The sequence below is a fragment of the Vulpes vulpes genome, chromosome 1 (genome assembly GCF_048418805.1).
Source record: "Vulpes vulpes isolate BD-2025 chromosome 1, VulVul3, whole genome shotgun sequence".
NCBI classification, from domain to species: Eukaryota; Metazoa; Chordata; class Mammalia; order Carnivora; family Canidae; genus Vulpes; species Vulpes vulpes.
In genome coordinates, this window is record NC_132780.1 from 132,477,579 (window position 1) to 132,495,941 (window position 18,363).

Consider the following 18,363-nt stretch of genomic DNA (forward strand, 5'->3'; position numbering starts at 1 on the left):
TAAAATCTTAAAAAAAAAATTTCTGCTCACCTAGTTGTGTACTGGGCACATGCAAGGAGGATTTAAACCACAAAACATACATTATGCTCTCAGAGATTATAGTCTAGTTATGGACTCCAGATAAATGATAAAATGACAGAGTTGCAAGTCAACACAAGCCTGTAGGAGTTCAGAGCGAGGAAAGAATTCCTTACATATTCCATGGGTAAGATTAGTCTCAGGGCACTTCAGCAAGGGCTGAACCCAAAAGAAATATAGGAGACTTGTTCTTAGTGCTATTTTAGATGTCCTTAGCATCAGTTTTCAGTTCCCTATGGAACAAAGAAATGGATCTAAAAAGCACTAGCCATATGGCCAGGGCAAGTTAATGGGTGTGATAAAACTTACATCACCAAGTTAGGAGTCTTAAGTGAAATAACATAAGCAAAGCAAGGAACAGCATGGCATCACCACTGCAGGCTATGGAGGAATGTTAGTTCCTTCCTCCTGGCTTCGAACTGCAATCTGTATCTCAGTTTGCCCAAACTGTAAGCTCCAGAAGTAAGGGAACTAAGGTACTTCTTTTGACTACTTACTCTAGATTATCTAGTAAAATATACTGGGTGTGGTCCAGGAATTCAGGACATATATGCTGAATAACTTGTGACTAAATAACAAAGAACAAACTATTATCTCTCTCTTTTTTTTCTATTATCTCTTTAATGGCATTATTAGTAACACTTTCTGGCTAACAGAATTGCTGCTTTAGCCACTGTTGTAGCGCCAGGATCCAGGAAGCAGAGGAGGAGAACAACAGCCTCTTCCTCCATCTCATTAATGAGAACAAGCCATATATCAATACTGCCTGTCCCTCTTATTTCTTAGGGCTGATGAACTACTTGTTCTTGATCTTCTGCTACAGGTAAGAGAGGTAATGCTGAAAGAGCTCCATGGGGAAATCACAAAAGACTATCTGGTATGGTTAGATATGGTCATTACCAGAGCCCTCGCCCTACACAGAGTACCCAACAAACATTATCAGGTCACAACCTGACCATCCCTTTAATCAAGGAAGCACAAGGTAACTGGTAAACTCCTTTCTGTGATCACAAGTATGCTTACTCAGTGAGTGGTGATAAGGAACTACACAGACATGACAGACTCACGATTACGAGGTACAGTTCCTCCTCAGTGCGTACCTCCTCACAGACTTCACGGACTGCTGCCACGCTTGGCTCCTCCTCAGGCTCCATGCCTCCCCCAGGAACAATCCATCGGTCTGGATGGCGACTACTGCTCACAAGCAGCACCTGAAAGTCACAGGGGTCACGTGGGTAGTTAAAAATAAAAGACACTATTTGTACAAACTCAGGACCTGAGACCCATTTTTTGTTTATACCTCTCCAGGTCACTTCTTGTAGAGTAGCTTTTGGTTCTATTGGAAAAAGTAAGACAGTCCACCTGGTAAAAGCAGAAGGGCATCTGACCTAGTGTCCAGTACCTCTCCCTTCCCTCAGGCTCTCAGTCACTTGTCCCATCTATCCTCTCCTTTGTTCCTTTCTCTAAAGCCCTTTGAACACAGAGTTGACAAGGACTGGGGGGAAAAAAAGCCCATGAGCGCTGTGACGGCTGGCCAGAAGGAAAGAAGTCCTTAGCCCTAATTGGTACCATCGTCCCAATACCTTCTCTCCCAGATCCTCACTCCTGGTCCATCAGATGGCCACAGGCCAAAACCACACACCACCCCTAAGTTCTAAGTGCACTGAGAACCCAACTCCCTCACCTACATGAAGTCAAAATCTTCATCATGCTTTCAGCTGAGATAAAACTAGAACTCTTCTTACTAGGGAATTTTATTAAGAAAGGAGAGAAGACCAACCAAGCACACATATAAAATCCTGATAGAGACTATGGTTTACTAATGCAAAATTAACCAGCATCCTAGTTACGGATGAAATAAAATCCTGGAAGGTCTCAGTTCCTTTTCCCTACCCCTCTCTAGGACAGATGCTAAACAGTTAGCTAGACTTCTCCTTTGGAGGTAGAATTGGGTGGGCATTACTTCCAAAACGAAAGGAATCCTCTATAGTTCCCTACACCATCCCTTTCTGACAAAGTCTTTTGACCCTCCATCCCTATTCCACCTGTGCACTTCACTTCTACTCCGCAGTCATCCTTGTTGCCTGAAAGAAAATGCTATGTATTCTGTAGTGCTTGTAGATTCCATTACTGACTTCTGGTGACCTTCCTTCTGGTCATCTTCCATCTATCCCTTGAGGCTTCTGCAACTACATGAGCCCTTGGAAATTCTACCTTTTTCTCATCCTTAATCCCTTTTCTTCATGTCATGATAGATTCTCTTCATGTTCCTCTATAAAGCCTGTGATCTGCTGACTCAGGGGACCATGGAGGAAGGAAATCTGTGAATCCACATACAGTCACCAATATACAGTCTATACCTGGCTGGCTCAGTCGGTAGAGCATGTGACTCTTGATCTTGGGGTCACGAGTTTGAGCTCACTCTGGGGGTAGAGTTTACTTTAAAAAATAATTTAAAGAACAAAAATAAATAAAACAGCAATAAATCCTTATGACCTTGAATTTGGTAAGACATGCTGAATTCTTAGACATGACACCAAAACCATGAACAACAAAAATTAGATAAGTTGGACTTCATTAAAATTAGAATCTTCTGAGCATTAAGAATATGAAAAAATGACTTACAGAATGGGAGGAAATATTTGCAAATCATCTGACAAGGGCCTGCTGTCCAAAATATGAATACATAAAAATACGTACAATGACAACAAAAAGACAAGCAACATTTCTCCAAAGAAGATCTACAAATAGCCAAGGAGCACATGAAAAGATGCTCAACCTCATTAGTCACTAGGAAAGTACAAAGTAAAACCAGCATGAGATGTGACTTTACACCCACAAGAATGGCTATATTTTTAAAAATAACAAGAACTGGCAAGGATGTAGAAAAATTGGAACCCTTAAACACAAGAAAAGAATGTCAAATAGTTCAGGCAGTATGGAAAGTTTGTGGTTCCTCAAGAACTAAATAAAAACTACCATAAGGGGTACCTGGGTGTCAGTCAGCTAAGCATTCAACCCTTGATGTTGGCTCAGGTCATAATCTCGGGGTTGTGAGAATGAGTCCTGTGTTAGGCTCTATGCTCAGTGGGGAGTCTGCTTGAGATTCTCTCCCTCTCACTCTGCACCCCCATCCCTGCTCTCAAAAAAACAAACAAAAACCATATGACTTAGCAATCCCACTCCTAGGTATATGCCCAAAAGAACTGAAAAGAGGTGCTTAAATACTTACACACAAATGTACATTATTCACTGTAGCCAAAGTGTAGAAACAAATGTCTATCAATGAATGAATGGATAACAAAATGTGGCATACATATGCACAGGAAGAGTATTTAGCCATAAAAAGAATGAAGCCCTGATACACACCACACAGCTGATGAACTTTGAAAACATCATGTTAAGTGAAAGCCAGACTCAAAAAAATCACATATTGTAAGATCCCAATTATGTTCAATAGGCAGAATGGGTCAATGCACAGAGACAGAAAGCAAACTGGTAGTTGCCAGGGGTTGGGGTGAAGGGAAGAACAGAGAGTAACTGCTTAATGAGTATAGGATTTTGTTTGGGAGTGATCCAAGTGTTCTGAAACTACCTAAAGGTTGCTAAATGCCACTGAATTAGTGGAACTAAATGCCACTGACTTGTTCACTTTTAAATGTGGTTAATGTCATGTTATGTGTACTTCCTTCCAATAAAATAAAACTGGTTTTAAAATCATAGTAAATTTTTAAAAGCTAAATTTAGGAGTCAGTGCTATTACTTTCTATCTCAGAGCTTACACTCCAAGGGAGTGGCCTTCCCAAAAGTTATCCTTAGTTTCATATAATATTAAATCATAAAGCTGAAATAATATACTATTTCCATAAAGAGGGAGATCATTGCCATACTCCTCCCATCTTATAATTGTGGCTAATCTTACATTTTAAAAAATTCCTTATCAAGTACACTTATTGTGATGAACACTGGGTGTTATATGTGTGATGAATCACTAAGTTCTATTCCTGAAACCAATGTTATACTATATGCTAACTAGAATTTAATAAAAACTTTTTAAAAGTTTTTTTTTTTTTTTAGATTTTATTTATTTATTCATGAGAGACACAGAAAGAGAGACCGAGACACAGGCAGAGGGAGAAGCAGAAAAACTTTCTTATCAAAATAAAAACAGGGGCACCTGCCCCTCCCCCTGTTTATGCTCTCTCGCTCACTCCCCCAAATAAATAAAATCTTAATATACAAATAAAATCCAAACATAATCATGTTTGTTAATTTACGTTAAACAGCTTTATTTATTTTTAAATATTTTATTTATTTATTCATGAGAGACACAGAGAGAGGCAGAGACACAGGAGAGGGAGGAGAAGCAAGCTCCATGCAAGAAGCCCGATGCAGGACTCGATCCTGGGAAACTAGGATCACGCCTTGAGCCAAAGGCAGACGTTCAACAACTGAGCTACCCAGGTGTCTCAGTTAAACAGCTTTTTTTTTTTTAAAAAAAAAGACTTATTTATTTGACAGAGAGAGAGAAAGAGAGCACACACAAATAGGCAGAGCGGCAGGCAGTGGGAGAGGGAGAAGCAGGCTCCCCGATGAGCAGAGGGCTGGATGCAGAACTCCAGTATTCCAGAATGACGACCTGAGAGAAAGGCAGACACTTAACGAGTGAGCCACCGAAGTGCTCCTAAGCAGCTTTTTAAAAAAAGTCCTCCAAAGACTTTCTAGATAATGGCATTTAAGTCCTATCAATCCAATCTGCAAAGAAAACTCAAGAAGAAAGAGTAGAAAAATGGGTTAATCATTCGTTGATTTGTTATATAAACAACACAGTCTTTCTTCCTAGAGTTTTCCCACTTGGCAGAGTGTTACACAGCCATTCTAAACCTAAGTGTTTGCTTGAAAAGCTGACTAGGGCCATCCAATTAGGTTATAGTCCAAATGAAAGGGACAATTCCAAGCCAAAGCAAAGAAAACCTCTAACATAAAGTATAATTTAATTTCTAAATTTCAATCAGTGTGAAATATTAATTAGTAAATCTAGAAAGTGTTATTACCTTGCATATTCAAAGCATGGCTATGTGAGGTAATAACTACATATAACAGTGACACTGGGAAAAACAAGCCTCATTACTTTGTAGTCACTCTTCAAAGCAAACACCATTACCAGTAAACAGTTCTCCTGGCTTAGTTTCCTTGACAACCCACTGAAAATTTACTGCAAAAAAAACAAAACATTCTTTACTTTAGCTACAGGCTTTACTCCTTCCTATCTTAGAAAACACTAAATGGTGTTTCTGGTCAGTAAATTCTGATTCTGAAGCTTGATTTTTAAGTACAGAATTATCTGAAAAGAAATTAAATGACAAAAAAATTAAACCTAAAAATGACATACTAAGGGAAAAAAAAAACAATTTGTTATTTATTCAACAAACATTCATTAAGCATCATTATAAACCAGGAATGGCAGCTGCAGCTTAAAACCTCTGCAATTTTAAGGCAGTTCAAAGTAGGGGACTGGACAACCAGGTATCAGACCTTTCATGAAACTCTTATCACCAAGACAGGTGATTATCAGTGCAGAGATGGATAAATGTACCTAGAGAACACACCATATCCAACTCCTGGATTTATGGTACAGGTGGTCCTATAGAGCAGGGAGAGATCAACAGGTAGGGCTGGGGGATAGGTTGTTATCCACATGGACACAAAGGAAAATCCTTATATTGATTAGGGACACAAATATACAATGAAAGACTAAAGAAATCTATGGGAATGATAAACCTAATGGGGGAAGAGTTACATAAAGGGCTTACTTAAGCTTGGAATAGTAATGTTTTATTTCTTAAGGTTTTTAAAATTGCTTTAAAAATGCTTAATACAAATTTTCCTTTTTCTTTTTTTAAAGATTTTATTTATTTATTCATAAGAGACACACACAGAGAGAGAGGGCAGAGGGGGAGACAGAGGCAGAGGGAGAAGCAGGCTCCATGCAAGGCGCCCGATGTGGAACTGGATCCTGGATCCTGGGATCACGCCCTGGGCCGAAGGCAGATGCTGAGCTGCTGAGCCACCCAGGCGTCCCCAAATTTTCAAAAGAATATAAAAGAGGGTGCCTGGGTGTCTCAGTTAAGCCTCTGGCTCTTGGTTTTGGTTCAGGTCATGATCTCAGGGTCCTGGGATTGAGCCCCACATCAGGCTCCAGGGTCTGCACAGAGTCAGCTTGTCCCTCTCCCTCGGCTCCTCCTCATGCATGCTCTCTCTCTCTCAATCTCTCCCAAATTAACAAATACAATCTTAAAATATATATACATAAAAGAAAGCCATAGCGCCTGCCCCAAAGGAAATGAGTATCTAGTGGAGAGAGGAAGGAAAAAAAAGTAATAATACAGGGTGAGGAATGCTTTGGTTGAGGTAGGCACGGGATACTACAAAGACTGAAAAGAGACACCTATCCCAGGCTTGGGGCAGGGGGAGGGGAAGGCAGTAGAGGGATAAGAGGTTTCTTAAAGGGAGTGACTTGAGGTAAATCCAAGCTCAAGAACGACATTTATTCAACAAAAATCAGAAGCTTACTGTGTGCCCATGTGCTTATTAGGACACAAAAGCAAGGTAGATACAATCTCAGTTCTCAAGAAATTTAAAGTCCAGTGGATAAGACAGACAAGAAGTCAGGAACTGTTTCTATTTCAGTAACTGTGGCAGAGATCATAATGTTCATCAGATATTTTATGTGCTTGTTTATGGTATTTGAAGCCCCTCTGCTATTAGGTGGGGCCACCTGACTGTTTCTGACTAAGGAAATGTGAACAGAAGGGACACACACTTCACTTCTGGACTAAGGCAGGGAGAAACCCACCCAGCCTCTTTTCTCTTCCTCTGTCACAGTGCCCAAGGACATAGTGAGTTCCAGTTGGTGTAGCTGTAAGATGGGGCCTCTGATTGGAAGAGACCCTGTGTAGAGCACAGCCTCTGAAAAGTGACTTGAAACAAGCAATACAACTGTGTTGTGTTAAAACAATGAAATTTGGGAGTTAATCTGTCATTACAGCATAACCTAGTTTATCCTGATTAACAGTGTGAGAGGTCAGTGAAATGTCTAAGGATCTCTTCTGTTGGCTGCCTCATACCCAAACCTTAAGCACAGAGCTTGACCCATTATTAGTGGCCAATAAAAGTTTAATGAGCAAATCAAAGAATGGTCCAATGACTGAATGAACAAACAAGTGCTTTAAAAAAGGAGTGCAGAAAGCATATAGAAGGGGTTACTCAGGGAGGCTGAACAAAAGGCAGGGGTCTAATTATCAAGAGTTTGGATTGAAACCTGAAGGCAATGGGTAAATCAAGCAAGTTGTTTAAGCAAAGAAATAACATAACCCAATTTGTTTTTGTTTTTAATTTTAAGAGTTTATTTAAACAAAAACTAAAGCCTTCTGGGCAGCACCAAACTAGAAGTGGCTAGGAGCACTCTTCCCAATTTGGGTTTTAGAAAGGTCACTTTGACTTGAGCTGGATGTGGGCAAGCTTGGTAAGCAGAATAGGTTCACACATTTAATTCGGGTTGAGAAAGGAGGAGGACAGAAGTGGGAGTGGGAGGGAAATTACAAGTTCTCAGATAAACAGAAAGAAGCTTCCATAGGACCAAATGATTGACAGATTACGGGATAGGTCAATGGTGGAGCTGCCCTCCAAGGAAAATGTGAAAGGTCAGTGGAGGAGCAAACCACAAGGAGGATATCCTCTGAACATATGAATTGAAAATATAATGAGATGTCTAGTGAATATTTCTTTTAAAGATTTATTTATTTATTCATGAGAGAGAGAGAGAGGCAGAGACACAGGCAGGGGGAGAAGCAGGCTCCATGCAGGGAGCCCGATGTGGGACTCGATCCCAGGACCTGGGATCATGACCTGAGCCAAAGGCAGACGCTCAACCACTGAGCCACCCAGGCGTCCCTCTAGTGAATATTTTCTAGTGGGCAAACATATAAATGTGGGACTGGAGGTAAGAGAGAAGAAGAGATTTGGGGAAAAAAATGGTCTTAGATTCTTTGAGCCAGGATGAGACTAGCACAAGAGAGAATTTACATATTTGCAAAGCTCTACCTATTGTTCACCCTTCTTAGTGTCAGAAAAGTTTCTATTCCCATCACCAAGACCATAGTGGGGGTAAATATATTCCACATATCCTAGGTTAAAGTTCTGGAAATGTTTTCCTTTTTTTTTTTTTTTTAAGGGATGCCTTGGTTGCTTAGCGGTTGTGCATCTCTGCCTTCAGTTAGGGGTGTAATCCTGGAGACAAGGGATTGAGTCCCGCATCGGGCTCCCTGCATGGAGTCTGCTTCTTTCTCTGCCTGTGTCTCTGCCTCTCTGTCTCTCATAAATAAATGAATCTTAAAAAAAAAAAAAAAGATTATCTATGCTGATAATCTACATCACAGGAAATCCTGATTAACAAGCTATAGATCTTAGATATATTACTAATTTCCAGAAAACTACATTCAGTAATACACCCAACATGATCTCATTTCCAACAATGCAATGCCCCTGACATTTGACAGCCCCTCAGCACAACCATTACTGCCAGAGAACTTTGCTGGTATCCTAGATGACACAAGGGCTGCACCCTACCAAATCTGTGATATGCTCTGCAAACTACTTTACAGAGTAGTTTCTAATCATTTTTTTCTCATCATTTCTGTGCTCCTTCTTGTAATAAGACCAAAATAATAGTGAATAATTATCTGCACTTGCTTGGATTCCAGATAAACAGAAATGTTACTATTTTTTACAGAATGTATTATGTATGTGTGTAAATATTTGAGATTTTTAAAAAGCAGGCTCCACACCCAGTGTGGAGTTCGACATAGGGCTTGAACTCACCACCTTGAGACCAAGATCTGAGCTGAGATGAAAAGTTGGGACACTTAACCGACTGAGCCACCCAGGTGCCCTATAACACAATATTTTAGAGAACAGCTGCTACAAGTTCTTGTGTAGAAGGACCCTATAAAAATATCAAAAAGATGAGTTAAGCTCTCAGCAAGAAGTCAAATAACTTGTTCAAGTTAAATCAATAAATAATCACAGGGCCAAGTATTAGTAGTATCAGTTCCTAGAGTTTTGAAACCGTTTTACCCTCTGACTCTTTTTTTCCAACACAGGAGCTCAAAATACTGGTCAAGGGGACATAAACAGTCAGTTTACAAAATGCCTTATAAACATTTCTTCTCTTTATCTAGCTAATCAGACTGCTTATTTAATGAAAGGAAATTCTCTGTCTAGTACAAAGAAACATCATACTGTGCTGTGAACAGATATTTTGACAGTTTTACCTTGGAAACAAAGAGGTATTTTAAGAATATGAAAAGGTAGTCAGAGATACAAACTCTCCTGTTCGGCATTCTTAAGTATTGAGTCCCAGGGTACAGAGCGTACTCTGGTCTTCTAAGTGAGACAGTGGTCTGCACGATCTTCCTCAGTTACTGTTGATGTTAAAATACCAAAGCTTTATATTGCCTGGTAGTCAACGACTTTATTTTAAAAAAGAAGACTAAAGGGATCCCTGGGTGGCGCAGCGGTTTGGCGCCTGCCTTTGGCCCAGGGCGCGATCCTGGAGATCCGGGATCGAATCCCACGTCGGGCTCCCGGTGCATGGAGCCTGCTTCTCCCTCTGCCTGTGTCTCTGCCTCTCTCTCTCTCACTGTGTTCCTATCATAAATAAAATAAAATAAAAAAAAAAAAAAAAAAAAAAAAAGACTAAAGAAACCAATAAGCTTGGCTGTATTGGCAGGTTATATGAAAAAACAGAGACTAAACATTGTTGGATTACAATGTTTCAACATAACCGGGGTATTTCTGTAAATCTCACCCACTCCCACAGGCCTTGTCTATGCTGAACGAAAACAGACTAATCCTGGGGGGAAATAAATAATAACAACAGCAGGTAGTATTTATTCAGTGCCAATTTTGTGCCAGGTGCTGGCATTTTACATATTCTATTTTTAATATACTCTTCCTAAATTTCAAACAACCATACAAGCTGGGTATTCTTCAGTACCTGCCATTATAGCAATGAGGAAGCCAAAACTTAGATGATTTGGTGATGTGGCAAAGGGCACAGAAAAAAAAGGTCAGTGCTGAGCCAGGATTCAAAACACAGTCTACATGTCTGACTCTGACCACCAGGCCACTTAGAGCCTGTTATCCCCATGATATAGCTAGCTAGCCCTGTAAGAAAAACCCTCTGAAAAATGCCATCAGATAAAAGGAAAAGATGAGGAAGGCATCCTGATCTAATCTTGAATTCAAAACAAGGATTTGGGGCAGCCCAGGTGGTGCAGCAGTTTAGTGCCTGTCTTCAGCCCAGGGTGTGATCCTGGAGACCCGGGATCGAGTCCCATGTCAGGCTCCCTGCATGGAACCTGCTTCTCCCTCTGCCTGTGGCTCTGACTCTCTCTCTCTCTCTCTCTCTCATGAATAAATAAAATCTAAAAAAAAAAAAAAAAAAAAAAAAAAAACCCACAAAACAAGGATTTGGACCAGTTTTATGAGCAGAGACTATTTGCTTGTTTATTATATCTTTTCTGGAGGCCAGAGCTGTCTTCCACATAGAGGAGACCTGTGAATTCCTCTAATTATGCAACTTCTGTACACTTTCTTTTCTGAAAATGTTTATTAATAAATACAAAAAAAATGGCTACTAATTCACAATATGATGCTCTGTATTTTTTCACATCCTAAAAACAGGATTTTTATCCTGTTTAGATACCACCATAATCCAAGTAATTCCTCACTGAAGCATTTATTCTATAAACAACTGTTGTGCAGCACATACACTATATAAACAACTTTGTCCAGTGGCGCCTGGGTGGCTCAGTCGGTTAAGCGGCTGCCTTCGGCTCAGGTCATGATCTCAGGGTCCTGCAATCAAGCTCTGCATCCCCTCAGGCTCCCTGCTCAGCATGGAGTCTGCTTCTCCCTATCTTTCTGCCCTCCCTCTGCTCCGCTCATGCTCTATCAAATAAATAAAACCTTAAAACAAAAACAAAAACAAACTATTGTCCAGTTATCACTTGCTTATAAAGGAAGTGAGGCACGGAGAAAGTGGGGGTGAGTGGGAGGCAGAGATGTATAAAAATATAGAAAGCCTACCCCTGAACAGCCCACTCTCATGCAAGGATTGGCAAACTGTGGCCCATGGACCAAATCCAGCCTACTGATGGTTTTTGTATGGCCCAGGACCTACGAATTGTCTTTACCTAAAAATGGTTTTCAAATGTTTGAAAAAGTCTAAAGAAGAATATTTGGGAACATGTGCATTTATATGAAATTCAAACCACAGTGTCCATAAATAAAGTTTATTGGAGCATAGCCATGATCATTCATTTACCCACAGTCTATGGCTGCTTTCAGGCTACAAGGGAAAAGCTGAGTAGTCCTGGTAAAAATCAGGTGTGCACAAAGCACAGATATTTTCTATCTGGTCCTTTACAGAAAAATTCTGCCAAGCCTTGATCTAATGAAGGGCCCAATAGCTACAACATCATGTTGATAAGGCTTATGAGAGAGGAGAGAAGACTCTGAGAGGGTCCCAGAACACTTCTCCAAAAGGAACCTGTGAACTGAGCCAAGAGGACTTTCCTGAGCCCAGGAAGGAGAGGTGCTCCAGAAAGGTGCTCCACAACTGCCAAGGCACAGTTGTGGAAACAGTGTGTTATATCCCAGGAATGCTGAGAAATCCGAGTAGTTTGATAATGGTATAGGGTGCATGATGGGAAAGAAAAAGAGAGGAATGGAGGAGACTGATAAATTAGACTGGAACCATATAAAAAACTCCATTTTTGCATTACCAAAGAGTTATAGCAACTGAAGGCAACTGGGAATCCTCCTTGGTTTTTGAAGAAGAAAATGGCAATTTCATTTGTTTGAGAAGCCTACTGAATCTGAAAGGTAATGAGTGATGGGCTATTCGAAACAGAGAGGTCTGGTAATCAGCATCCTTGAAGACGGGGAACAAGTGGCTAAGTCATATTTAGGGGTGAGTGACGGCAGGGGCTGTTAACTAATCAGAAATATGGGTGCTGTGAAAGGGATGTGGAGGCTAAGGCTTTTTACTGGAGTCAACAGGCAGACAGAGATACCCATTTTTCAAGAGACAGAAACACAGGAGGGGAGCAGATGGGAAAAGAAAAAAATTCTGAGGCACTAGGAGAAGTTTCCTGTACTCCATGTGATAAGAACTTCACAACCTCAATTTAAATTTCCATTTGAGGGATGCCTGGGTGGCTCAGTGATTAAGTGTCTGTCTTCGGCTCAGGGCATGATCCTGGAGTCCCGGGATCAAGTCCCACGTCGGACTCCCTGCATGGAGCCTGCTTCTCCCTCTGCCTGTGTCTCTGCCTCTCTCTGTCTCTCTCATGAATAAATGAATAAAATCTTTAAAAAAATTTAAAAAATTTTCCATTTGAAAGCATTGACCCCAGAAACAATGACTGCCTCTGTATAGTACAATTGGTGGCACTAAGGAGGAGAAGGCATTTTCTTTAAAGGCATTTCTTTAAAATCTCATGTACAGCTTGAATATTTTAGAACAAGCATTTAAGATTTTTATAATTGGCCAAGAAGAATGCCAAGCATTATTCCCTAGGAAATTTCTGAAAACCAAATAAGAGTGAATGAAATATTTAGAATGTTCAAGTTTCCTGAGGTCATTAAAACAAACAAAGCCACAGCAACAACATTCCTGACATCCATAAGCTGCATTATTTTCCCACACACGATCTTAGAACTGTAGGAATACACTGTAAAATCACTGTTTATCAATACACTGATTTTGCTGAGCCATACACAAATGAAGTCTTCCAAATGCAGGTTCATAAAAAACAATGCTCCTGCAGATTCAAAGGCAGGTATGTATCTTGTCCCCAGAGTAGCAGGAAATGTATCAATCACATTTCAATCTAACTTGAGATGGCAAAGTTTAAAACCATACTTGTATGCTGTCTACTTTATAGAGGAGGGCAGAGACTTGGCTTCTAAATCGGCCTCACACCAATTCGCCACACGACTGAAAAAAAAAAAAAAAAAACCCACAGACTTCAACTTTCTCAGTTTTAAAATGAGGTTGTTCAAATAATCTCAAAATCCTCACCAGCACTGACATTCCATTGTTCTAAATTTACACAGGTGTGTGTGCCTGGAAAAGTGGTTCCTAATTCTTTTTATTTTTTATAATCTATTTTTTTTAGTGGTACACACTACACTTGTTAAAAAAGTACAAAAGGACATTCCGTGAAAAGTAACCCTTCTTTCCTACATCTGACCCCAGAGGCACTTCTTATGAAGACTTCTTGAGATATCTTAGCATATATGAGTATAAATAGATACACATTATTTTTTTTAAATTTTTATTTATTTATGATAGTCACACACAGAGAGAGAGGGAGAGGCAGAGACACAGGCAGAGAGAGAAGCAGGCTCCATGCACCGGGAGCCCGATGTGGGATTTGATCCCGGGTCTCCAGGATCGCGCCCTGGGCCAAAGGCAGGCGCTAAACTGCTGCGCCACCCAGGGATCCCGATACATATTATTTTTTTCTTTGTTATCTCAAATAGTAAGCCATCACATACACTGTCCTTAGTTTTTCACTTTAATCGCAGAAATCATCTTATCATTACATACCAAAGAAACTCCTTTTTTTTTTTTTAATTTAGTTATGAGAGACACACAGAAAGAGGCAGAGACATAGGCAGAGGGAGAAGCAGGCTCCCCACAGGGAGTCCCAAGACCCCAGGATCATGACCTGAGCCAAAGGCAGCCGCTCAACCACTAAGCCACCTAGGTACCCCTCCTGTTTTTTTTTCTCTTCATGACCATGCGGTAATTTTAAAAACTGCTTTATTTTAGAAAATTCCAAACATACACAAAAGTAGAGGAAAAATATAATGAATCTCCACATATTCATTACCCAGCTTTAGTAATTATTAACATTTTGCCTATCATGTTTTATTTGCCTAAACCCCATTCCCAGGGTAGCTTAAAGCAAATCCCAGACATCAATATATTTCATCACTAAATACTTCAGTTACATTATCACTAACGGATAAGGACTTTTAAAAAATATGATCATGGGGCGCCTGGATGGCTCAGTTGATTAAGTATCCAACTCATGATATCATGGTGGGGAGATCAAGCCCCGCATCACGCACCCTATCTCCTCAGGTCAGCAAAGAGTCTGCTTGACATTTTCTCCTCTTCCCTGTCCCTTCCCCAACTCTTGCATGTGTGCATTCTGTTCTCTTTCTCTCTCTCAAATAAATCTTTAAAAAAATATATAACCACAAAGTCATTATTATACCTAGCAAATGAGTAATTGCTTATAATAATCTAATAAACAGGCCATATTCAAATCTTTCCAATCGTTTAAAAAATGTTATTTTACAACTGATTTATTTTAAGATTATTTACTCATAGAGACACACACACACACACACACAGAGAGAGAGAGAGAGAGAGAGAGAGAGAGAGAAAGAGAGAGAAGCAGGCACCATGCCTCGTGGGACTCGATCCAGGGTCTCCAGGATCACACCCTGGGCTGCAGGCAGCGCTAAACCGATGCGCCACTGGGGCTGCCCTCAACTGATTTATTTAGATAAAGATCCCAACGAAGTCCAATCATTGCATTTGGTTGATATGACTCATAAGCCTTAGTCTAAAGCAGTTCCCCCTCCTGGCCCATGGTTTTCAAACCGTTTATTTGTTGTAGAAAACATTTATCTTGTAGGATTTCCCACCTTCCTGCTTTTTCTAGTGCCTTCCCTCTGTGGTAATATTCAACTTGGTGATCTCTCTCCCACAGTTCCTGTACTCAGGTGGGAAGATCTTGAAGCCTAATCAAGTTTGGATTTATTTTGGCAAGAAAACTTCACTGCCAGTGCCACATACTTGCTATAGCACTGCACTGTCAGACAATAAGATCTGACATCAGCTTTAATGATGAGATGAAACTGGTGTCAAGAGCTCCCATGCGATCTATCCATGACAGAGCTCACCGTCAGCCTTTCTTTGACTAGTTGTAGCATCTATTAATGATACCCATTCTATAGCCATAACTGCATTGGGGAATACAAATGATAATTTTCTAATTCTATCATCCCTTTTATATTAACTGAAACTTCCACAAAGAAACTTCTTCACTGACTGATTATCCTAACACAGGAAAGGTAAGATAAATGCTTTTTTCCTCCTCCTAATTTACTAATTTTTAGAAAAATGAGAGTGTCCAAGCTACCTCCAAATATTTTGTTGTTACTCTTGTTACTGTGTTAATACTTATGTTTCAATCGATTGTAGTCATTAGTTTTGTTTTTTTTTTAAGATTTTATTTATTTATTCATGACAGACACACAGAGAGGGAGAGAGAGGCAGACACAGGGAGAGGGAGAAGCAGGCTCCACGCAGGGAGCCCAGACGCGGACTCAAATCTTGGGTCTCCAGGATCCAGCCCTGGGCTGAAGGCGGCGCTAAACTGCTGAGCCACTGGGGCTGCCCTGTAGTCATTAGTTTTTTTGGTTCTCCCACCTTTAACCAGCAAGAGCTAGTTCTAGCTAGTCTAGCAAGAGCTGCTTCAGGTTGGATTCCGTCTTTTTCAACTAGCACTTAATTATAACAATTTTCAAATATACAGTTAAGCTGAAAGAACCATATGGGGGGCAGCCCCGGTGGCGCAGCGGTTTAGCGCCGCCTGCAGCCCAGGGTGTGATCCTGAAGACCCGGGATCGAGTCCCACATCAGGCTCCCTGCATGGTGCCTGCTTCTCCCTCCGCCTGTGTCTCTGCCTCGCCTGTGTCTGTGCCTCTCTCTCTCTAGCTGTGTCTCTATGAATAAATAAATAAAATCTTAAAAAAAAAAAAAAAGAACCATATGGTAACCACCCATAGGCTTACCACATATATCCTAACAGTAATGTTTTACAAATCTTGTTTATCTCACATATTTTTGACATAAGTCTTTAATCTTGTATGGCTGTCTTGCTTTTTTGTCACTGTCACATCTCAGGGTCATTGTAAGCACTGCCTGCCCCAAATCTGAATTTAGCTGGTTCTTAGTGGGAAATGATAAATGATAAATGATAAATGAGGCCTCAATTTAGGTACTGGCACTGTTGTGTTGTCATTGTTTCTAAAGCCTTTCACTTTCAATGGCAGATAGGAAATATGTATTATTAGAACGAAAACAATAGGGACACCTGGGTGACTCAGTCGGTTAAGTGTCTGCCTTTAGCTCAGGTCATAATCCCAGGGTCTTGGGGTCGAGCCCCATTTTGGGCTCCCGACTCAGCCAGGAGTCTACTTCTCTCTCTCTCCCTCTGCCTCTCCCTTGGCTGGTGCTTTCGCTCTTTTTCTCTCTCAAATAATAAATACTTTTTACAAAAAAAAATGAAAATAGGATAATTGAAGAGAAAAATGAATTATGGGCTATGCTGATATTTCCATTTCAGATTTAGAGTTACTGAGCTTTTGGGGCATCTAGCTGGCTCAGATGATGGAGCATGCAACTCTTGATCAGGGGTTGAGTTTGAGCCCGTGGTGGGTGTAGAGATTACTTAAAATCTTTTAAAAAGTTTACTGAGCTTTTAACTAATTGGATTTTATGCTTACATATATTTTTTATCCTAAAAGATAACATTAATATAATTATCTGAGTTGTCCTGTAATATAATAGTTTCAAATTAATAGCACTATTAGCTATAAAACCACTAACTACAGTTCAAGGTTCTTTGTAGTTCTTCTTAGCCTAAGGATAGATCCCACTAGAGATGTTCAATCAAAACTCTGTTTTAAAGTCACATGAAAGATTTACCTTCTGTACAATTATGCCACTAACTTGATACACAAATTCATTTTTTCATTTATAGGAAATATATTTTGTTGTAACTGAATAATTATTCACACTCACTGGAATTTATAGACTGTCAGTGCACAGTTCAATGAGTCTAACTAATGCATGCACCTGATCCCATATACATTCCTATAAGGATACATGTTTCCATCTTCTCAGAAAGTTCCCTGTGACTCTTTCCTGTCAATGCCCCCAACTCAGAAACAATTGCCATTGTGATTTATACCATCATAGATTAGTTTTGCCTGTTCTGGGTCTTCATATAAATGAAATCATACATATCTCCACTGGGGACTTTATGATGTGGTTGTACCACAATTTATTTAATCACACATCTTGATGGACATTTTGGGTATTTCCAATTTCTGCTATTAAAACAATGCTACAATAAACAGCCCTATACACAAATCACTTTCCAAATGTGAATATACTGGTAGAATTCATAAATTCATTCCCTCATTAAACTAACAGCCACTGAATATCTACTCAGGGCCAATCACTATCTAAGCACTGTGGAGACAGCAATAAGCATAACAAAAGCCCTGTTCTTTTGGAATGTACAATCTAATGGAAGACGACAGACAATAAACTAAAATAAAGTCAGGTGATCAGAAGTACTAATAAGAAAAAAAAGACCAGGGACACCTGGGTGGCTCAGCGGTTTAGCACCTGCCTTTGGCCCAGGGGGTGATCCTGGAGTCCCAGGATCAAGTCCCATATCAGCCTCCCTCCATGGAGCCTGCTTCTTCCTCTGCCTGTGTCTCTGCATCTCTCCCTGTGCCCCTCATGAATAAATAAATAAAATCTCAAAAAAAAAAAAAAAAAGACCAAAAAAGGAAGCAGAAATTAACAGAGGACTCTTTTAGACAGAGAGGTCAGGGAAAGTCTCTCATAAAAGGGGATGTTTGAGCACAGATCTGACTGAAGTGAAGAAAACAAGCCTTTTGCTCTCTAGGGAAAGGTACCTTCAGAAACAAAGTTCCTGCCCTGAGGCCACAAGGTCCAGGTAAGAAAGCCAGCATGGCTAGAGCAGAATAAGCAAGGGAAAAAGCAGGAGGAGGGGAACAGGTCACAGAGGGAATCACAGAACAAGTTAAGGAGGTAAGGACTTGGGATCTTATCCCAAGTGAAGAAGAATGCCCCTGAGGGGTTCTAAGCAAACATCTGGAACAGTTACTGGAGAATAGATTGCAAGGTTGAACAAGGGTGGGATAAAACAGGAGGATGGATCTATGCTAGTCCAAGGAGAGAAGTGAAGATGGTTTCAGACTAAAGGGACAACAGGGAGAAAGAAGTGGTAACATTCTGACTCTTCTTCTAAAGGTAGAGCCAAGAGAAGTCTTGATATGGGCTATGAGAAAAAGAAGGAAGTCAAAGATGACTTC

General features: G+C 40.3%; 1 protein-coding gene across 2 annotated transcripts in view; it reads right to left on the reverse strand.

Annotated features, from left to right (window-relative positions):
• Window positions 1-18,363, reverse strand: part of NUDT3 (nudix hydrolase 3) — a 127,314-nt gene that overhangs the window by 62,177 nt on the left and 46,774 nt on the right. The window contains exon 2 of one of the 2 annotated variants that reach the window (XM_025990764.2): window positions 1,179-1,289. In XM_025990764.2, the coding sequence (XP_025846549.1) occupies window positions 1,179-1,289 (111 nt within the window). Of the gene's footprint in view, window positions 1-1,145; window positions 1,290-18,363 lie in introns of both variants that reach the window. The other variant, XM_072730377.1, reaches the window with a different exon arrangement.